General features: G+C 38.0%; 1 protein-coding gene across 2 annotated transcripts in view; it reads left to right on the top strand.

Moving 5' to 3' along the window:
• sema5a (sema domain, seven thrombospondin repeats (type 1 and type 1-like), transmembrane domain (TM) and short cytoplasmic domain, (semaphorin) 5A) overlaps nucleotides 1-23602 on the top strand; it is a 223847-nt gene that overhangs the window by 33385 nt on the left and 166860 nt on the right. For both annotated transcript variants that reach the window (XR_004927321.1, XM_012857340.3), the window contains exon 2: nucleotides 18551-18759. Coding sequence is in view for 1 of the 2 variants with exons in the window: in XM_012857340.3 (XP_012712794.2) it covers nucleotides 18612-18759 (148 nt within the window). In the remaining variant the exon portion in view is untranslated. The remainder of the gene's footprint in view (nucleotides 1-18550; nucleotides 18760-23602) is intronic.

The following is a 23602-nucleotide window of genomic DNA, read 5'->3' on the forward strand; positions in this document are numbered from 1 at the left end:
AGACTTATTCTCGCCTATTTCACCACCAATTTAGTTTAAAAAGAAGCTTTAAACATCACTAAGTAACATTTTTACCTTAATATATCCTCTTCTAAGTCCCTGTGATGGTAATCTAGGTGTTTATGAGACGATTTAGGGGTCTGTCATCTACAATACTTCACATCTCTTCAGATATTTCAGCGTGATATACGTTTTCCAAAGTGACAGTGAGTTGTAGCTGCGGGGCAAGCGGAGGGCAGCCAGTGTTTACGACCGTGCTATTTTCAAAAGTTCCTGTAGGGGGAGCGCCACTCAAAAATTACCTACTGCTGCTTTAAAATGCAAACGGTGTAAGGAGGTGAACAAATGGTCATAAAGTTGAGTTATTTGTAATTTAAGACTGCCAATTAAAATAACTCAAGATATTTTTAAATGATACAGAAAAAAATGCCGATAAAATGCAGAGGTGGGGAATCTGGTTTCTGGAAAGTAAAAACCCTGCTTGGTTTTTCCTTCATCCTGTTCCCTTAACCAGGTGATTCTGGCCCCTGTCTACGCCGTGGAGCTGGAAATGCAAATGGTTGGAACTAATCTTTGAGCTGACTTTTTAACTTTCTGAAGTGGGATTACCCACCTCTGATAAAATTAACATTTAGCCAACCATCTTTTATCTTTCTCGATACACAACTTCACATATAACACATGGTGTTTTTTTTGCAACCGTCTTTGATGCTAATTATCTCCCACAGAAGGGACATATCTAAAAGTGCTTGGTTCCTCGTAGCTTATTTAATCACTGCATTCTGCTGAGCTTACATGTTAAAGAAGGGAAGATGAAACATGGTAAATCACAGTTTGTTTTGCTGCTTGCTTTACTCTGCATACTCTGCTAATGAGACCATATTAGCATGCTTTTCTTCCGTGGAGGTACAGGTTTTAAAACTAGACCATAAATGGGGCAAACCAGGTCTGAGCATGGTAAATAACAATATCAATCTTTTGGTGAAAAATCTCGCTTGAAATGGGAATATAAAGTTATGGTGGTGTTATGGTGTTCCTGATTTTTGTGGAGAAGTTTTACCGTTATAACATATCGTGCTGTAGCTTTATCAGGAGACATGGCTAGACTATAGCAAACTGAAAGGAAGGGGAAAAATTCAGGGAGAGCAAATTTAAAAAAAAAATAATTTTAATTAGTTAGCGACAATGTGGGAGACAGTTGTGTTCAAAATATTAATAGCTTGTTTAAAAAAATTTAAAATGAAAGCCAACAGTTCTTATAATTGCTTTAATTTCCATATCTGCAAATGTTTTGGAAACACTACACATTTTAATCCAAATCAGAACATAGAGTATAAAAATTTAAAGTTTGTTATTACTCAAATAAAAAAAAATTACTGTTTAAAAAAAAAGCAGGCATGTCTGCATTTTTATTTGCAAAGAGTAACTCTTTAAACATAAAAAGCTATGCAGGAGCTAAGTTGACTCTTGATCTCTCTTTGAGCTGATAATTCTGCGTTTGTCAACCAGACTATTTCTCAATCCTTTGAAATTGGAATTTTAAGTTTTTTTCCGCAACTTTCTTGCTTCTGTCTCCGTTTTATAACATTTCCTGTACTTCTGTCTACATTTACCCTTCCTATTCAATTTGTAATCCAAGTACACTGATCTTCTGAGCGTGTTTCATTCTCAGGTTCACAAAAGAACATCATTGGTGGTGTGCCGCCTCCTACCACTATTTCCACTAATAATCACTGGCTTCTCTGTACATGTCCCCCAAGACACTGTCAAGGAACTACAAGAGAATTGTTCTCAGTGCATTTATTAACATTTAAATTTGATCTTGCTTTAATGCAGCTTTCTTTCTCGTTCTCTTTCCGTTTAAACAAAAATTATCAGGATAATAGATGAATGCAGGAAAATGATCGGTACATAAACTATATACCTAATTTCATCTGAAGCGGTCCCTTTTATTAACCTCATTTTAATTGTTGTGTTGTTGTTTTTTTGTTGTTTTTTGAAATCACAGCAGCCTAATTAAAAACACAATCTAATTATACACGCAAAGAAATGTTCAAAGATTTAGGTTCATTATAAATTGTATAATAAACTGTTCTATAATCCACAGAAATACGTTTTGACAGGAGTAAGTTTAGTATTTTATTTGCACATTTGTCTAAGAAGCTCCGGCTGCAAACTGTTAAAGAAAAAAAACAACAACTTCTGATTATTCACAGTGAGCGCAACCAAAGGGACCCAGCCGTCCCTGTATAATCTGGAAAAGATTTCATCCATCATTCCCGACTCATACTGTGTCAGTGCTAAAGCTTATGATTGATTGCGATATTAGTAATTGGATGATTTGAAACTGCAGTCTCCTGAAGAAGAAGAAGAAGAAGAAGGGGAAAAAAACACATCTGGGCTCAGTGATTTCACACTTACAGCTGAATGAGAGGAATTTACCCTTGGGTGGCTGTAATTTTCTTTTCATTTGCAGTCGGACAAACGTCAAGGTAGCATTTCTGTGACCTTTTGTCAGCGCAGATCAATGGGTTGGGACTGTGGTTAGTCGTTAGCCTCGACATTGGAGGAGCAGTGAGCGCGTCTACTGTTTTTCCGCTTCAGAAGTTCATGCGTGGTTTTTCTGAAAGCAAAGACTTTGCATGTGCTCACAGCTGTAGTCACAGATAGTATAATTTTGCACTCAGCAAGTCCCGGCTACCCATTAACCAACCATGTAATTAAAGCATTAAAAATGTCACCAGTCCTCGGTGAGAGGCTTCCTGCTTCCTATCAGAACAGTAACAAGTGAATGTTCGTTTGCCAGGTTTATGTTTTTGCTACACGTACGGAGAATTATTTTGCGATGAGTCCCTGAGAGTTGCAGCCATCTTCGCTGTGGATCTTTGATCAGACATTAGATGAAAAAGCTCCTCTCTTAAGGATCGGCCTCAGTAATCAAGTGCGGAGAGAACAAAGGCTTTGAGGTGTGAGAAATCTTTGATGCCAGTGCATCACTCCAGCGGTTAAAAGTTGGGAAAATGACACAAAATGTGTCAACCATCAACAAGGCGATTGCATTTATCCTCACCTTCACATATCAGCTTTCATATTATATGTGTGTGTTGATGTTCAGCGTTGGCTGAAAGCCCCTCCAACCTTCAGTGAGATGTAGCCTGAGACCGTAGTGACAAACTGGGTTTTGTCACTTAGGTTTAAAAGACTAACGTTGTGACAACTTGTTCCCTGCAAACACCATTTTCTGACACTTTGAGCAGCTCAGACAGTCGCCTCGGGGTCTGGAGGATGTGTCAGAGCCACTGTCTCAACAGCCTATCAGTGCCAGGGTCAGAAACAGATTTTTCTTCTCTTTTTTTTTTTTGATGGATCGTGTTATACAGACATCTCTCAGCAGTAGCAGCAGACAGGTCATAGTAAATTAGACAAGTTCAAAGGCTGGGGAATCATGGTAATTAATGCACAAGAAGTGAGAGTGTTCAGCACACAGATCCTATTAGCTAATATTATTACCATTAGTGTTATGCATGTGATTGGGTATGTTGTATTTTTTTTGTTTTGTTTTGTTTTGCTTTTTATCGGGGAAGTAAGGTGTTTAAATATCCTTACTTGAAAATCTAAATCTCTTATTAAGCTGTCCCTGAACTGGACACTAAGAGCTATTTATTTTCAAATAAACTATTCAGTATAAGATATCCCAGTGCGTGTTTGACTTGTCTATATTCTGTGGTTTTCATGCTGCTTTCTATGCAGGGTAGGTGTAATGCTAATTTCGTTACCTATTTTTCATCCTTCTCAGATAGAAGGAGGGTTTCAAATGTGTAGGGTCTCGAAAAAATTAAATATCATGAAAAGGTGAGATAGTTTTGTGATTAATTTCAGAAAGAGAAACTAATATTTTGTATTGATTCATTACACAGAGTGAAATATTGCTATATATTATATTCTTATGAAAATTTAATGTTTTGATCATTGGAGCTTACAGATCAAAATTCAGTGCATCTGAACATTTGAATATTACACAATATCAATAAAAAAGGGGTATTTTAAGCCAAAATATCAGGCTTCTAAAAATCTTTAATTTCTGTGCACTCAATATTTAGCTTGGTCTCCTTTTGCTTGAATTACTGCATCAATGCAGCGTGGCATGAAGGAAATCAGCCCGAGGCTCTGCTTGGGTGTTTGGAAGCCCTGGTTTCTTTGGAAGCGGCCTTCAGGTCATCTGCGGTGTTGGGTCTGGTGTCTTTCATTGACTTCTTGCCAATACCTCATAGATTCTCTCTGAGGTTCAGGTCAGGGAAGTTTGCTGGCCAATCAAGAAATGTTAACGCTATGGTCACTGAACCAACTTTTGGTACCTTTGGCTGTGTGGGCAGGAGCCTCGTCCTGCTGGAAAATTAAATCAGCATCTCCATAAAGCTTGTTAGCAGTAGGAAGGATTAAGTGCTCCGAAAATTCCTGGTAGATGGCTGTGTTGACTCTGGACTTGAGAAAACCCAGTGGACCAACACCAGCAGATGACATGGCACCCCTAATAGAGTGTGCAAACTTCACAGTGGACTCCACTCATCCAATAAAACAACTATTAAAATTAAGAGCCGATAGAAAGATAAAATAAGACACAAGAAATTCACAATAAAAATAAACATTCAACAAAGAGCTTGTTGAAACAACAATTTTTATTAACTACATTTTAAACGAATCCACTGAGTCAACCAAGCGTAGCTATGGAGGTGGACAGTTCCACAGCCTTGGTGGTGTGATCTGAATGGCCCGGTCCCCCTTGAGCAATATATATGGTTAGAAGATCAGATAAGTGATCTGGGGCCTGCTTTTTAAAAGATACTTTTGATTTTGTCTCTGGTTCAGCAATGGCTTTACACGAGGAATGTGACATTTGTAGCCCATGTGTAGGATTCAAGCCTCAATCCACTCCTTGTGAAGCCCCCCCCCCAAATCTTTGAATGGATTTTGATTTACAATCCTCTCAAGGCTGTGGTTATTCCTGCTGCACCTCTTGCCTACCATGCTATTTCCTTTTACTGAGCTGGCTGTGAATATGCTTGTATACAGCAGTCTGTGAACAACCAGCTTCTTAACTTCTCTGTGGCTCACACTCCTTGCGGAGGGAATCAATGACTGTCTGTTGGACATCTTTCAAGTCAGCAGTCCTCCCCATGTTTGTAGTGTATAATACAGCCATTACCAGAGGTGGGCCGAGTAACCAGAAATTTTACTCAAGTAAGAGTAGCGCTACTTCGACATATTTTTACTCATGTCACAGTAAAAAGTGCTCAACCAAGACATTACTCCAATAAGGGTAAAAAGGTATTTGGTGAGAAGGCTACTCAAGTACAGATTAAATATTTCTAACAAATTATTTAATATTTAAGAATTATGTAATTTGTCAGGTAAAATATTAAATTATGTACAAATTCTAACCCTAATTCAGGCTAAACAATGTTTTCCAACATAAAACATATGAAACCAAGCAGTTAATAAGTATACAAGATGTTAGGACAGTGCAAAGTACTTCCAATAACAATATCTACTGTTTACTGTATTGTTACTTGACCTGTAAATGGCCTCAGCAGATAGAATTACCATTAAAACAACAAAGCTTATGTAGAAACAAGAAGTTTCACCTCAATATTAGCTGTACATGTGTTTCTCTAGTACATTTTTGGTTGAAACAAGTTTGTTTTTTACTCACAGCGGCTAGAATAGCCAGACACTTTACTCAAGTAAGAGTAGCGATACTTCTTCCGAATATTTACTTAAGTAAAAGTAAGAAGTACAGTACAGTAAAACTACTCTTAAATTTAGGAGTAACTACTACTCCTAAATTTAACTGAGTAAATGTAACTACTTACTATCCACTTCATCATTACATTTATACATTGAAAATGCTCTGCATTTTGGGTAATTATCAGTTAAGTCATTAAAGTGACAAGGAAGGCTTGACATAATTCATTCTTTTTGTAATGATTTGTACAATAAATACGCATTACTTTCTGAAATAAGTGATTAAAAACCAAACTACCTTGTATAATGAACTGATATATCCGACCAGGTTATTTTATTTTATTATATATATATATATATATATATATATATATATATATATATATATATATATATATATATATATATATATATATATATGTGTGTGTGTGTGTGTATGTATAAACTGCTCTCTTCCCCACCCCTCATACTCCTGAGCAGTGTAGATGGTTCTCCAGCTCTCAAACCTGGGTCCTCTACCAGAGGCCTGTGAGCTTGATGATCCTTCTTAGTATCTTAGCTGTTCCTAAGATTGTGTTCTTCTGGACTGAGATGTCTGACGTTTCTCCAGGTATCTGTTGGAGCCACTTCTCCAGAGTGGGGGTTACTGCCCCGAGTACTCCAATGACCATGGGCACTACTATTGTCTTCACCTTCCAGGGTCTTTCTAGTTCTTCCCTGAGCCCTTGGTATTTCTCCAGTTTCTCATGTTCTCTTTTCCTAATATCCCCTTACTCAGGATGGCCCCATCGATCACAACGGCTGTCCTCTGCTGCTTATCAGTGATCACAATGTCCGGTTGGTTGGCCATTACCATTTTGTTTGTCTGTATTCCCACAGGATCTTAGCACTGTCGTTCTCCACCACCTTTGGATGTGACTCCCATTTTGACCTGTGGGTCTCCAGTTGGTATTCTGAACAGATGTTTCTCTACACTATATATATTCTTATAATCTACACAATGCATCCAGCCTCATTCTGTATTCCACACAGGAACAATGTTGAAATGACACTTTCTGTTGGGCACAATGTAGGTGAATTAAAAATTAAACAATGATTAAGATGTCAAGTGAGACCCAAAAGGAAGAAAGGCAGAGCCGTGATTAAGGTGAAGCGACGGAGACAGGTATCTGTAATAAAGCATAGAATAGAAAAAGGCAGCATGATAGCTACCCTGTTCTTTTTTAGAGGAATTTATTCTTTAAAGGGAAGAAAATGTGTTAATTCTTGTTAAGAGTTCCTTTTAATATCATTTTACATTTACATGTACTGTAACCTTTATTGTACACTTTTGCCTACAAGAAAAAAAAAATACAAATTTATTTTGACTAAGCGTATGTGGTCTATTCTAAGACTTAAAAAACACTCCAGGCATTTATTTCCTAGCTGGCATCATAATGCAAAGCATGAAGAGTTAAATATAGATACAGTGTTTATGCGTGTCTTGTGGTGGACTTTTTTAATAAAAAACATCCCACAGCTTTTTTTTTTTTTTTTTATTAAAAAGTATGTTCTTCAACACCTGTAATGAAATTATACACAGCCAGAACTTTGCTGTGACCAGACTTTACTTTACCTTGACCTCAATCTTGAAGTAAACAGCTTTTGTTGTGAACTGTAAAATCCACCTTGCTAGATTTTACATTATGCTTTTGACCTACAGGTCCTCTGAAATTGCCTACAGTTATCACAGGGGCAGCAACATCAACACAGCTCGATGTGCTGACAAATATTTTTTTGACTTTTTCCACTGGAAGAATGTTGTTCTCATCGAGAATGAAGTCATCTACACCCCCCAAAGTGTTTTTTAATGTAGCCTGTCTCATTTGTAGTTGGTGTGGCTTATAGACTTTTACAGACTGTGTGATGAAGCATCTGGCTGAGTGCTAAATTAACTATCTTTGGTAGACAGGGTGGGACTTGGTTAAAATTGCTGGGTGTGTTTTTGAACAACACAGCTGGGCGCGTCAGTGTATCTTTGTGTGTTTATGCGATTCAGTGAGTGTGTGCGAATGTGTGCGATCTGTGTCCCAGATTTATCTGGACCAAAGCTATGGTTGTGGTCAGACTTGTCACTGAGGCTGCTTGGAAAGGCCTTCCAAAAATACAGCACAAAGCATTTCGAGTGTTTTGGAGTTACTGTGCTCTTTAGCATGAAAAAAAAAGATTAAAGAGGACAAACTGGAATGGGGATAATATCCTAAATTGACCCAAAGATAATCTACCGAAGAAGTTTTAACAGCTGTTTTAGGAAACCAAATCTGCTGTAATTAAGTAGAGAGTCAGGGATAAAACAGATCACCGACAGAAAAAGTTCTGCTTCAGATCCCCAGGGTCTGGGTTTTATTAAGCTTCTCTTTTTCCTCCATTTCCTGAAGAAGAAAGCAAACAGAAAGCGTTCTTGTTCTTTAAATAGTATGTAAGCAGCAAGTAAGGTTAATTTATATGGCACTTTTCAACGACAAAAAAAACCTCACATTGTTTACATAAAACTAAAAAGAAATGGGGAAAAAAGCACACCTTAAACTAAAAAGCTACAGCATACATAATATAAAAACTGAATAAAACAATCAAAATGTATAAAAATGAAGACAATGCCAAATTAAAGGTTTTCGTAACCAACAAATAAAGAAAAAAGAAAACCTCTGTTGCTTTTTAAAAGGCCTGAAAGAATAAAGAGAAAATAAAGATGGAGGCTAGGTATTCCAGACCTGTGAAGATTGCATTAAAAGGACAGCCTGCTCTGATTTTGAAAGTGACTCCATGACACTACTAGCAACTTCTCACCAGGTAATCTCAGACTAAAAGAGAATTTATAAATTATAATAGCTCAAAGATGTGAATAGCTGCAGAGACCTACCAAGACTTTAAAAGTGGGGATTCAAGTATTTAAAAGGATTCTACAATGTAATGGTAGCCTGTGCAAAGAGTCTAAAATGGGGTTTTCTTGTCATGTTCTTGTGTTCTTGGAAAGCCTTGCAGCAGCATCCTGGACTGAATAAAATGGGTAGAAATGGTTTTGCAGTAGTTCAGGTGAGAAGCAATAAAAGAATGAACAATCATCTTCAACTATTTTTTTTTCAATTAAGACCTTGAAAGATAGAGATTTTTTGTCTTTATTTCTATTTATAGCAACTCTTTATTATTCATGTAGAATGATGAACCCAAACATATAGCAGACTAACACCAAGGATTTAGAGGCTTGACTGAGCAATAAAACACAGATCATCTGCATAAAGGGCATTTTAAAATCTTAAGCTACAGCCAAGAGATGTGTAAAATGAACAAAACTGGTCCAAATCCTGAACCCTGCGGCACTCCTTGCAACAGTTTCTGTAATGATGCACAATCTTGACAGCAAGAAGAGCTTAGTCCAGAAAGGTGTAAGTGAAGCCATGGACTGGAGCCGTGTCTAGTATATAAACAATTTTGCAAAGCATAGTAAAGTTAGAAGATAAAAATTATGAGTCACACATATACTTTTCTAGCAAAAGTGGAGCTTGATGAGAAGAAGTGCAAGAATCATAATGAGGATGTGGACAGTAGGTGTGACAGTACCAAGACAGATATCTGAATGAGATGGATGTGGTGTGGGATTTTTTTTTTAACTTCCTTACAGGGGTACAGAATGAGGCTGCATTCATTTTGTACAAATTATTGTGAAAAAATACAGGCAAAGTTCACTGTAATACTGGACTATGGCATACACAGTATAGTAATGGCCTGAACCTTATCTTACTGCAACAGCAATCCAATTTATCTTTACGTTTTAAAATCAAAACAAAAACACATGTGACTATAAACCATAAAAATAGATAAATAAATATAAACAATGTTCAACATTTTTTTAGATCATATTATTTAGTCTATTTCAATAGGATGAAGGAAAAGAAATGGGTGGCGACTAATGAAAAAAAAAACTCCATGGAGAATCAGGAAGCCATAGTGGGACAAACATTCTGGGACTGTGTAAGAACAAGAAAGATGGAGGAAGAGAAAGACCAATCGTATATGTGCACCTTTGATTTGTGCCCCAAAGGTCAGACTGTGCACTGCAGATAAGGTTTTGAAACAAACAAGCCATCAGACCCGAACACACTTTCCATCCCGCTTGTTTCAGTGTCGCAAACATTTCTTTCCGTGGAATTAATCTATCCTCTGATCTGGGGGGTCACGGAGCGGAAATGGTTTTGCTGGGCGGCGTTGAGCATTTGATGACAAAATCATCACTTCATCAGTCTTTCAGCTTCGCCGAGCCTTTGAGACACCCAGGAGACTAAGGTGCTCTAAAGGCATAAACATCCAGGGGCAAAGGTCAATAAAAGGTAGACAGAGTGGGGATGGGGGACAGATAATATTAACAGACTAAAAAAATCCCCCCACATGGCACAGAATTAGTTGCGGAGAAAGCGAAAGGAGCAGAAAAACCAGACTGCTCTGTCAATCATGTTGTGTTTTGTGCAGCAGTCAGGCACCTCTGCAGCCTCTCCGTAAGTCAGACACCTGCTTTGTTCCTTTGTGCGTTTTTCTTTTTTTCCTGACAGATCACTTGGCTATCTTGTTGGTTTCCCTGTGACCATCCACTTAGCTAGGCAGGTCATATGAACAACATTTAATCTTCCAATGCGATCATAAACCAAGGAGACAATGTGACGTTTATAATATTAGACATTCATGTGTCCTTTTATATGGTAAAACATGTACACAGCAATAATTGATTTCTGTGTTTAAAATTAAAAAGAAAAAAAAAAACTAGCAGAGAGACAGAATAAACAAAAATTGGGAATAACCCGCCTGATAGACATCGTCACAAACAGGCAAACACCCAATCAATTACATCCAAACACACAGAAATCGACACTCTGCATCCCAGACACACATCGTTACGGAGCAGGTAAGTCATGTCTTTGTGTGCTCTGGTCCAGAGCAAAGTCTGGGTGGATTATACACCTAGTTGTGTGTGTTTCTATGTGTGAGTGCTCTTGTTCTGTCTGGCCACAGAGAAAGTGAGGAAAGAGGAAAAAGCATCTATCAGCACTGTGGTGTGACCCCCATCTCACACTCCCCTGACTGTGTTTGGACAGATGGATCATCGCTGCATCACTCTCAGTTGACAAATGCGGTTGTTGCATGGAAGGCTAGTGTGTGTCAATGTGTGTGTGTGTGTGTGTGTGTGTGTGTGTGGTGGGGGTGGGGGGTATGTGTGCACCTACGTGTTACTGTGACAAACACAAAGGCAGGATTTATTCGGAAGCCTTTTCATTATGTATGATGCAAGTCGACCATCATGAAGTCCCTCTAAGACGAAATCAATAGCGGCGTTGATATGATCCTCTCTCCACTCGTTACTGCAGGTAGAATTCAATAGATTAGTTAGCTGACACCTCCACTTGACCCGTCAGTGTGTACTGTGTTGTACTGCGTGTGCGAAGCTGAATTTGTCATGATCTGATTTCACTGCAATGCCTTTTGAAAAGTTAATACGTTTCAAGGCTGTCGAACACAAAACAGATGAACTTATGAGACATCAAGACTTCAAGTCGTTCAAGTCAGGTCCTCACATTTACAGAGACAAATAGATGAATTTATTTAATCAGTTTATTAATCTAAGATGTGATATTATGCTCAATCTTAAATAGTGATTTAAGGATGAGGTAAATTAAGTTATCTTAGGCTAAACTCACTGGCAAGTGAGAGACTGTTTACCAAAGCATTAAATGATTTGTCTAAACTGTTAACTTTTTCGGTAAGTAGTACTGGGCAGTACATACCAGAGCCTGTTGGCAATAAGAGAATAGACTTGTTCAAATACCACTAGTTTGGTGTTAAGAAGATACATGACTTTCATAATGACTTCAGGAAATAAATCACAGGCTTCTCACCACCGTAGGACATTTTTGTCACCTACGTAGCCTAAAGGGCAAAGCATTTGGAAAACACTGGCAGCACTCACTTCATTGTCTCTGCTTGCAGTTGAGAGGGAAGCGCTCAGTCGACACTTGCTTCGGTCTGAGCTTAAAAAATGTCAGAAAAGTACCATAACACTAGAAGAGTGAGAAAAGCGTATAGTGTGAGTCACTTTGTGTGAGTGATGCTGCGCGCAGAAGCTTTGAGTCGTTTCCTCCGGGAAGCGCGCATCTCTCCACCTGCTTCTTTGCAAACAACATGGCAGGCTCAGGAAAAGCTGTAAAAAAAAAAAAAAAAAAAAAAAAAAAAAAGACACCAGGGGGGAGACAGGATGCATGTAACAGCAACATGAGGTGTCTCTTACAAAGCAATGAGAAAGCAGACGACTGGATGCCTCATGTCCTTCCAGGGACAAGCGTCCAAAGCTGTGTGCAGAAGAAACTGCGTGTTCAGGAAATCCATGTGCCATTCAGATTCTGAAAAACTCTGTATATCTGTGTGGAGAAAGTTATGAGGCTAAAACCAACATGCATAAACTATCGAGGGAGTACCCCCCCCCTCACTTGTGATGACTGGAAAAGACAGAGGGTTATGTCTTCGCTAACTTTACAGAAGCAGAACAAAGTATGTTGCATTTCTTTATAAGCAGAGACAATATTAAAAATCTTGTCGCTTGCAACAATATGGTGGAGGGCATAGAATAACAAAGCAATTGAATCTTGGATGTTCTGTTTTTTTTTTGTCCTGTTTGCGTGCAATCTAGGATGAGGAATGTAACACCAGCAGCCATTACAGGAAGTTAGAGAAGAAGCAATTTAAAACTCCAGTGAACCATTACTTCATAAAACTGTTTATTAATCTTCCATTTATCAAACAAAGTTTTTCAGAAGATGTTATGTTGTTATGGGGGGGAAATACTCACCATATTAAGAGTTTTTTTCATGCATATTTTGCCAGGCTGTGCCCTAATAACCTGCCAGTAAATGACAAACCAAGGCAAAGTATTCTTTCACTGGCATACTTTCACGAACTAGCCTACGTTACTCTAGTCAGTATAAGTGCTGCTCATTATATCATAAATATGCTATCATCACTGTATCAGTTAGGATTCCAATATCTGTTGGTTGTTCATTTTAATGCGTCACGAATTTCCACTTTTCATTCCAGTGAGACATTCGACCTGTTTGGATGGATGTTCACATCCTGTCACAGAAAGCGTCAAAGCTAAAGGTCGCAGAGAAATTTGGATGCAATAACGTGAGGGAGAACAGCGAGGAAAATGTGAACTTGTTGCGGATTTCAACAACAGTATGCGTATTGCATATATTTGTCTAATTTTGGGTCTGAATTACCCAGAATATCGGCGCCATCTATTCACACCGCGCTGCCGGAAAGGTTTATTTCTAGTGTGCCTGTGAGCATGCAGTGTGAACTGTTTAAGTCCTGTATGTGGCTTTTAATGAAGTGCTAAAGTGATGCAATTATACGTGAAGGCCAAACATTAAAGAGCAAAAGAAGGAAAGTTTTGCTTTAGAACTCAAAATTAAGTTTTTAAGAAATGTGCGTTGTAAACCCAGGGGAGTAGGTGTGTTAGGACACATTTCCATTGAAAGGATGTGTAAGGTGATTCACTCATTACTTAACAGACATTTGTCTAACTTATTGTTATTTCTTCTGAAAATGCAGCCTCACAGAACCTGAATCAAGCACTAAGTAGCTTTACTTTTCAGCAGACACATACATAGATTAGATAAAAGTGCTAGCCGCCACCTCAAACCTCCGACCTACTGTTAAGGTTGTCCATCTTCTGTCATGGCCTCAGGTTGGATACAGTCCTAATAACAAGTACAGCAAAGAGGGCAGGCAGTTGTAGGTATCCTGTAAATTGTAGCCCAAGGGCTAAAACAATGACACCCTTTTCCCGCTGCTGTTCCTGGAACACAGTCATCAATCAAGGTGAAATAGGTGCATCATCATTCTGCTGGGGCACCATAAGAAACCAATGTTAACATGTATTTCTTTAGAAATCCTGCCTTCTTTAAAAGTTAAACTGACCTGTCATAATGTCATATTCAGTAAATGAGAATATGCATTCTGATGAGGGTAATTTTGCCAGATTAAAAGTATCTTTTGAAAAAAAACAAAAAAAAAAACAATCCTGAAGCAGGTATTCATCAAGCACACATTTATGTATACATTTTTACATTACATTAGTCTGTGTGTATATCTATTATTTTTCAATTAGTACATTTTTGTTATGGAAACGAAATGAACGTTTCTATTCTATTCCTATTTATTGAATATGACATCCAATAACTGCAGTCTTTGCTATGCAATAATTTTCACATGTGGCTAGTGGCACGGCTCTGTACCTTGGCTGTGCTTGGATGTTATCCATCACAAGGTCCCTAGGTGATATTAGAGTGTTTACCGTGAATACGCCTGCGCTGTCCATGTGTTCATCTATGCCAGAGTGAGCAGAAGTAGGTGAAGGTGGGGAGGCCTGTACTAATACCCCGGAGATGATTTAGTATTAAATTGCCAAACAGCATAGAAAGCTTTTCCCGCTCTTTCCCCACAGGACTGGTTGGAGGCTTGTGGTGAGTTAAGAGAAGAGGATGTACTAGAGATCTCTGTATTGCAATGATGCAACAAGTCAGATGATTCAGTGTGTAACTATTGCAGTCTGTGTTGAATTATTAGGAAAATATGATGCAAACAAACGTGAACGCATAAATCATGCCATCTGCGGGTCTCCCAAAGACATTTATTGAAATGTATGGCTAATAAATGTCTTTAGATGTCTTAATTGATTCCCCCTGCAATGTTTTTTTTTTCTTTCTCTCTCTCTCTCTCTCTTTCTCTGTTGGCCATTTCTTACATCTATAGTGATTTATAGGTTTTCATTGAACCCAGATGTAGAAGGTGAAGCAAAGAAAAAACTGTTCACATGTGTTCAGTTGGTATCGCGGTTCAGTTAAGCCAGGACCACGCTGCATGATTTGAACGCCAATTCCCTGTTGGAGAAAATCGGCCTGCAGTAGTTGGGGACAGTGGGACAGTAATCCAGCCTGCACATTATTCTTTTCTGATTTTTTTTTTATATATATTTTGAATTTTTACAATCAAGCCAATGTTGAAGTCCATTTGAAAACTCACAAATGACCACTTAAAAAAGCAAAATGTTCAAAAATCTCAATATAAATATGAAAAAAACATACACAGTTCATGCTATCCAAAGGATATTAACTCACTACATAAATTAAAACTTTTAAGCTGCGTTGCTTCCGTTTTAAAGGAAAGTAGCACATAAATATCGGGTGAGAATATCTTTTTTTAATGCCACCTACAGGAATGATTGGTCCGTTGTCCTCGTCAGAGTTGTCACAAGAATCTGATGCGTTCAGTTGGTTTTAGCGTGTTTCATTTAGCGTACTAAACTGGACTGTAATCGTTCAGCAGGTTGGCTTGTTAGGTGGGTGATCCTCAGTCCTTTAGTCTAAAAAAAAGCTGTGAAATTTAGTCTTGTTATTGTGAACACCAAGTATTTTCAAAATCCATGAAGAGCATGAAAGTTGTTTGGTTTATCCCCAGTTTAAGTTGCAGTGCACAACTATAAAATTAGTTTTGACATTCTAAAAAACGTTCTTACAGTCAATAATTTATGAAGGTACAAATTCAGGAAATAGCATACTGAAATGTTTTGACCTGTAAACTTTCACTAGACTGTTTAGAATATCTGCTCCTTAAATTACAATACTTTACATTCCTCCTTGTGAAAAAATTACCCACCAGGCAGACTTAAATATACAGAAATATTCAATAAATTAGAAAATGCATTCCAATGAGGTTCACCTGTCCGGATAGAAGTGCCTTTTGAAAATAACAACCTTTAAGCAAGTATTAAACATACTTTTAATTAAACCTACTTTTTTATCAGTTTAATGTAGTATTCTAATCTTAAATGTTGTGCGTTCATTATATGTAAGCAAAAATCTTCGTTATTAATAGAAATAAGGGCTTTAAAACATTAGTCTGGTAGTAATTAATCCATATAATTTTTACCTTCGTTAATGGGGTTACTGAGACAAATGGACTTTTTGATAATATTCAAATTTATTGAATGGAAGTCTAAATATGATGGCATAATCGTCTATTAATGTCTGTATATGTTGGATTAAGGCTGCCTTGTGCTGTCCAGGATCTCTGTGACTGATTTAGAGAAAACCTCATCACCAAACTTGGAAACGTGCAAAAAGCTGCTCTGCAATCATAAGAAGGATTTGGCAAATTGTATTACAAACCAATACATGCAATTTACCCATTTTAAAATATTTTCTATTTTTTGTTTATTTGTAGTAAAATGTCTTAGTTCAGAGAGAAGTGGAATCAGAGTCAACTTCCTTGATGGATGAACCAACTTGGCAAGCATAGCGGATCCTGATTCGTCTTCCTAACCCTTTCTCCTCCATCTGCCTCTTCATTGCTAAACATAGGGCCAGGACATCTCTTTTAAAGGCTTGACAAATACATTTTGCATTTAAAATGCAGCCTGAAAAGCCTTAAGCATCATTTGATTTCCCAGCTCGCAAGCTTGGAGAACACCAGGATGTGCAGAGCAGCTGTGCCACCGAGCGCATTACAATGAGTTGGTTGGACCGCTGTCAGCCCAGTTCAAGCGTGATAAGGTTGTAGCCTTGGCATGAGATCAGCATGGCAAGGACCCAGACCTGAATATGAACCACTGTCCTTTTACCACAGCTTCTTTCACGTTCCAAACAGCGATGTAAACTCATATAGTGGAGATCACTGCGTTTCTGAAAGCAGTCATCTATGGCTTTGTAATGCCATTACAGTCCTCTCCTATTTCAGATGAGCAGAGGTGGTGACACTTTCTAATCAAGAATCCACGTTTATTTAGGCAACACATATATGACTTTTTTTGTGGGGTTTTCACTGAGAGAGTAAGATTTCAAGCGTTTTTTTGACCTAGGCCTAAGCTCCATCCTGCAAACTCATCGCATGTGTGAATGCGTCTTGGGAACATGCACATTTGCTTGTAGTAATTCCTGTGAATACCAGAGACACCTCAGATATCTGCTCACACACACACATTCACACAGGGCTCTAAAAAAAGAAAATGTTAATCTTATTTCCTGAGTCAACCTCTCCTTTGCCCTGCGGATTGTGAAATATGTTCTTTAAGTGAACGCAGACATAAAAGATGACTGGATCGTGTGACAAACGGGTGGAAGAATGTCGAAGCCAGCAGTCTAACGGGTGAGATGGGATTTTGGTGAGGAAAATGTTGTTATAGACTGTCAAGGCAACTAGCGGGAGAGGAAAATGGACTTTGAAATGACTAAAATGAGAGGAAAGGAGCAGAGAAGCTGATGTGGGAACCGCCAAGACAAAAAGGACGATGGCCTTGAGTGAAAAAAGAAACCGTCTTTTGCGTTCCGCGCCGTAGATGACAGGTGTTTCGCATTAAATCTCCACCGCCTGTACCGGGAGTACGCCCTGAGATCGTGCAAGCTCAATTTAAACTTTAAATTCAAGCAAAAATGGAAATAAACTCTCACCGTTGTGGTTTTCATTTGAGACTTTGAACAGAAAGGCGTCTCATGTTGCACCCCACAGTCAGTTCAAGCTTGAAGGAGGATCCGCACTTCAGAGAAGAGTGGAGACGAGGTTTGCCTGCAGAGAGCGTCGCGCTTTGTTTTTGTTTTTTTTAGTCTGTAAGTTGATTCTCTCATGTTTTTGCTACCTTCACAGAAGAAAACCAAATTATTATTTTGTTCCTTATTTGCAACCTACATCGTTGCGTCTGCCAGGGAAGGGAGTACTGTTTGTTTTCTTTTTTTTTCTTCTTCTTCTTTCATCAGCATAAGAAATGAAAGCCTGAGTTTACTTGAAATAAAGAAAACAGGAATGTTCCTAATCTTGAGCTGGAATGCATTTTGTAAAAATGAAACAAAAGATTTCCGTCATCATCTCCACTTTCTTTACTCAACGTCACCAACAATGCTGGCTATGATGAGGCATACGAGTCAGCGGCACTCCTGCTTCTGCTGCTCACAGCATGAATCATTCCTGGTAATAGCATCATGTTAATGATTAAAAATTAATGATGTAGGTGGTCTAGACAGCTCATCAATTCACCCCCACAAAGAAAGAAATTATGAACAACTGAGCTGTGCAAACTCCTTTGTTTTTCTTGCAGCGACTGAATTTTCCATCCAGCATAAATCTGCTGGATCCGTAACCGAACAATCTCATTCAGCAATCGGAGGGGGTCAGTCATAAATAAATAAAGGACACAGATTTACAGCAGCCAAAGCGTTCAATTGACCCGTGGGGAAGCAGGTGAAGCTCTACATGGTACACATTTCACTCATTGGCACACAAAAGGTAATAGACTATTAATAATGTAAAACACATGAATAGACGATTTGCAGCGAGTCATTTTTGCACGTCTTCCGAACAAGGTATAACTTCCCTTGGAACAAAAAAATAAATAAAAAAATACCGGATACAGGTGAATCAGGTAGTGCAGACCCTGTGTGATTCATGCACTCCGTGTCAGAGGTGAAAAGTTCCCTGTGCCAGTGAGAAGTTCACACAGTGCTGGCAAAATCTGTGGAAAATTGTCTGTTTCTCTTCTCACATTCTCTCCTCTTCACACCCCTGCTCCTCGGTTGGTATAGTTATTATTGTATTGTTGCTGCTTCTGATTTTCTGACGTAAATCTTTTGGGCATGTAGCAAATTATCGAAACAGCTTGTGTCCAAACGGATACTGTTTGCAAATGCCGCCATTCCCTAAAACCCAAATCTGTCCTTTTCTCCTTCTGTCCTACCAGGTGTCTCGTCTCGCTCTTGGCCTCTGAGGCCTGAAGAGAAACAAGTCCAGCCCAGGCCCTCATGGGACGCTCTTTTACCCAACATGCACTGCTGCTGCTGCAGTGCATGTTGGTCCTCCGCCCTTGCGGTGTGGCCAGTAGGAGAGGGCCGGTGCTGCTGCCTGAGTCTCCCTGCCACAAGACGGAGCACCCACTCATCCCAAACTCAGGTGAGCTGTCAAAGAAACACACATGCAGCCATCATGAATGGCAAGCTCTTCCAACAGCGATTATTCAGTTTCTAAATATATAATAAATACATTAGAATATTTTGATGACATGCCATATCATGTAATTAGCTAGCTGCAGTGTACAGTCATATAATTATACAGTGCATAACATTTCCACAGCGTGGGGTCCCCCAGTCCCCATTGAAAGGGCGTGTGAGTAAACAACAGAAAAGTTGGAGAACCTGGGCGGCCCTCCTTCTGAACGACGCTCTTGGAGAAAGGCCATGTTGCTCTCATCAAAAAAAAAAACATATCTGCTCTGTTTTTATTTAAATATTCCTCCACCATGGAGTGTTTTTTCGGTTCTAGCAACTATATCTGTCTCTGGGTCTCTGCGTACATCTACTCTTAACTTCTTAACGTTTCGCACTTGCTAAGAGACATAAACAGCAGCGCTCAAATTTCTGCTTGTTGTTCCACGTAAACTGATGATCTCAGATAAAGCAAAGAGGTAGCTTTTCTTAGAAAACGTAATTTAATCCTTTGTGCCTCTCGCATTGTTCGCAATGCGCTTAGCTTGCATTTTGTGGCCAGCACACATTTCGTGTGTAGCTTTGTGCTCTTTGTGTTTCTATGAGAATATACTCAGGGTGAGACAGTAACTTGCCCTTTAACAAACAACAATGTTTGGGAAAGCTGTATTTTCAAAAGCTAGCACTAATTAATAAAATAGTTTTTCTGTTGCAACGGCAAAACCAAGTTTGTAACATATTCTGTTCAAAGTTGCAGGTTCTAACATGTTCTAATTGACAAGAAATTATCTGCTATAAACAGATTAATTTATATAGTTACAGTGTGGTATTTTATTTTTTTTTCAAACTGATAGTTAAGTTGCGTATATATCATTGTTTATTTTGAATTCTGGGACATTCTTGCAAAGCATTTACCCCAGCAGGTATCAACCCAGTGTATTCGTATTCAGCGGTGTTGTCATCACACTTTGATTTTATCACTTTCTTCTGCTATGCAATCAGCAAATTGGGGCTTCTCAACAAAATATAACTGTGAAAATTAACACTTTACCAAAACCTTTTCTCTTCCCTGCCAAATTATAAAATGTTACTCTTTATTTATCAACCCATGTTGCAATATTTGCAAATCTACCATGTTTTTCACAGCATATAAAGATTAGGGGTGTAGCAAAACATCGATCCACATCAATATATTGATTCAATGATTAATGATCCAGTTACATCTATACAAAATCAAAATATCAATCCATATCTTAATTTTTAAGATATGCCTTTATTTAGGAATCGGCCAAAACACTATAATGAACAGATGATGTATTATTATCATTATAAAATTAGAAGAATGTTTTTTTTAATGCCTAATACCTGTAAGAGCTTAGACATAAATGGTTAAATCACATTTCTGTCAGTTTTTATCAATGTAAATAATAGTGTTAGATGGGCAGATAATATTGCGTCATATTGGTTGCATCGATCGGAAATCGTAACAGACTTTGTTATATCGGCAAATATCGTCATCCAAACAAATCAATCTAACATCATATCGTGACAAAGCTGATGATTTACACCCTAATAAATATATGTGGCTGGAAGCAAATAACTTTCCAGCATCACCTTTCCTTCTGAAACTTTACCAATTGACTTCAGACTAAGGCCGACAGCTGCAGAGTTTGACAGACAGACTTAAGTGTCATAACTCAGACATCCAATATATACCACAAACTGCAGAATTTATGTAAGTGCTGCTCAAATGTTGCAGCAATGACCCAATAAAAAGATTGCTTCATCTCATGCGCCAGCATACAAATTGTTCAGTTTACACGTATGCTTGAAGTGGCCAAAACGTGCTGCAGTCTGACCCTTTGCTGATTAAGAAAGGGCACATTATGGCACTCATAGATGGCGTATCCAGCTTTTAAATTTCATCCCTTGGTGCTCAGGCAATCAGAAAGTAGGAACAAAAAGAAAAACGAGTTTGTGAAGTCAAGGCAAAAGTAGTTTATTTCTGTGGTTACACCGTAACAGACTGTAAATGTTATACCCTTGATCATAATATACAGGCTCTGAATAAACTGCCGGAGCATCTTAAATGACTCACCTGCTTCATGGGAAGACCAAAGATGGGCATGATTTATTTATGCACTAAAAAGACATTTTTGGATATTTCTGAATGTTTAGCAAGTTTTGTGTGACTGCAGTTGCTGTAACTGTAAAAGTGGTTTCTTTTATTTGACAAGATGCTTTCAGTACTGACAACCGTCTACCAGATGATAACATTAAGGTTCAATTTAAAGAAGTCTGTGAGTGATAAACTATAAATCGCAGGAACGCTACTCCAAACTTGCATCACACATGTGGCGAATCCACTGTACTTGCTTAACTCAAAATGAGGCCATCCCGCTTGTTTTATTCAAAATAAGGTCATTTAATAAGAAGTGATTGTTCCCTAAAAGGCCCTCATACAGCGAGCATTTAATTAGTTCTCAGCAGCTTTAATTAGACTTAGATTATCCATCAAACTTTTCTGCCCGTTTTAATGTAAAACTGCTGCAGTTTTTTTTTACTTTTTTTGTTGTTGTTTTTCAATATAAACTCAATAGTTTTTCAAACTCAACAGAAAGCCGTATTTTTACAATCAGTGCTTAGAACTATAGCTTTTTAATGGCTCAAAACCACAACTTTTAACAAAATAATTTAAAATATAGTCAAAATTAGCTTTTAGGATTCTACTTTGGGGATGACACATTTTCTTGCTGATATATTGTATAAGTTGCATTAAGGCACATTCTTGTTATGCATCTGAATCTGCAAATATGTGCAAAATGTATTAATAGGTTTAACAAGGTATCATCACACTTCCATTTCATTTATTTTCTAGTGCTAATTTCTTTGCAGTCAGAAATAGTTTAGCCACGTAGTGTAGAAGTATATATTTTAGCACAGATAATTACACTGGAAAAGATTACAATGATGAAAGACAATAAAAGCTAGGTAATGTATTATTCCTGTGGTTTCCCTATGATTAGAAAAATAATCAGTGACATTGCAAAAATCTTCATACCCCTATTTGTAATTTTACTGTCATAGGCCTTGGTTTACTTTATTTATATTTTAGGTGATAAACCAACAGAGAGCAGTGTATAATTGTAAAGTGAAAGAAAAAAAAGGATGGATGGATGGAAGAAAAAAAGAATACATGATATTTATGCTTCAACAAAACTGCAGGTATTTTGGGGGTCATCTCTGCCACCTTTGCACATAGACAGACTAAAATTTGTGTCCCTTCTTTGCAAAATAGTTTAAGCTCAGCTCAGATTAGATGCCAAGTTTCTACAAACAGCAGTTTTCAAGACACGTCATTGATGTCCATTTTGCTTTGGTTTTTGATTTTGGAACGTTCTGACAAATTAATTCTTCTATTGTTGCTGTAGCTGTATGTTTCGGAGCGTTTTTCCACAGGAGATAAACTTTTGCCATGGTCTCTGCTGCTCTTACCAGTTTGCTCCCTTAAAGATTTCTTCTGTTGTTTCTTTTTTGTCACAATTAAAAATAACCTCATTGAATGCAAAAAGCAGTTGTCAAACGATGGTAACTGAAACCAACCTGGACCTTTGTGAAAATGTAATTTCCCCCTAAACCCAATAACTAGTTGTGCCCCTTTTAGCAGCAACAATTGACATCAAGAGTTTGCGATAACTTGCATTAAGTCTTTAACATCACCACTGAACCATTTCAACTTTCTCTGCTTTGAAGAATATTTTTAATTCAGCCACATTGAGGATTTTTTCCAGCATGAATAGCACATCCAAGGTCATACTACAGTATCTAACTTGGATTTTAGTCAAGACTTTAATTAGGCCACTCCAAACTTTTTTTCGGAGATATTTAGAAGTGGCCTTGCTGCTGCAATGTGATCATTGTCCTGTTCCATAAGCAAAGCTTGATGGAGCTTAAGATTGACAGCTGGTCATTCTCCTGCAGGATTTTCTGGTAGAGATCAAAATTCATGATTCCATCGATTATGGTCGGTCATCCAGGTCTGGAGGAAGCAAAGCAGCCCCAAAGCGTCACACTGCCACCACTGTTTTTGACTGTCAGTTCGATGGACTGATTCTGAGACGCTCTTTTGGTTTTAGGTCAGATGTAACAAGACACACACCTTCCAGAAAGTTCCTGTTGTCTCACCAGTCCACTGAATATTTTTCCTAAAGTCTCAAGGATCATCAAGTCATTTTTTAACAAACATGCCTCTGTTTTGTTTTTTGGTTTTTTTGGTCAGCAGTGTGTTGGGACTTAAAACCTTCCCCTCTTTCTTATGGTATAAATGCTGAACACTCTATACGTTATTCATGGTTGTTTTGTGATCTCCTGGAAGTCATTGAGGCCCTTTTACAATAAAAGTGCCTCCTGCATTTATGGGGAATAACAGCTTTTCCTTTGGATCACTTGTTATATTCTTTGAAATGGGTTTGTGACCCTTTCCAGACAGATAGATGTCAACAACTTAGTGTGTTTCTACTGTTTTTTTTCTTTGTTCTTGTGTTGCCTTTCGAGATCTTTCAGCTTCGAGGTTCTACTTAACTTATTTTTTATATATGCAGGACAGGAAATAATTGTGAAACCTGAGCTTTATTTATGAAAAATGTTGTCTAATGAAAGCTAAATAATTATTTAAGAAGAGGGTAATTACTTTTTCACATAGGACCAGGTCAGTGTTAATAGTTTTTTTTACCCTATTGTTTGAAATCATTATTACAAAATTGTCTTTTCTATTTACACTGGTTATCTTTACCTGATATAAAAAATAGTCT

The sequence above is a fragment of the Fundulus heteroclitus genome, chromosome 21 (assembly GCF_011125445.2).
Source record: "Fundulus heteroclitus isolate FHET01 chromosome 21, MU-UCD_Fhet_4.1, whole genome shotgun sequence".
Classification (NCBI taxonomy): Eukaryota; Metazoa; Chordata; class Actinopteri; order Cyprinodontiformes; family Fundulidae; genus Fundulus; species Fundulus heteroclitus.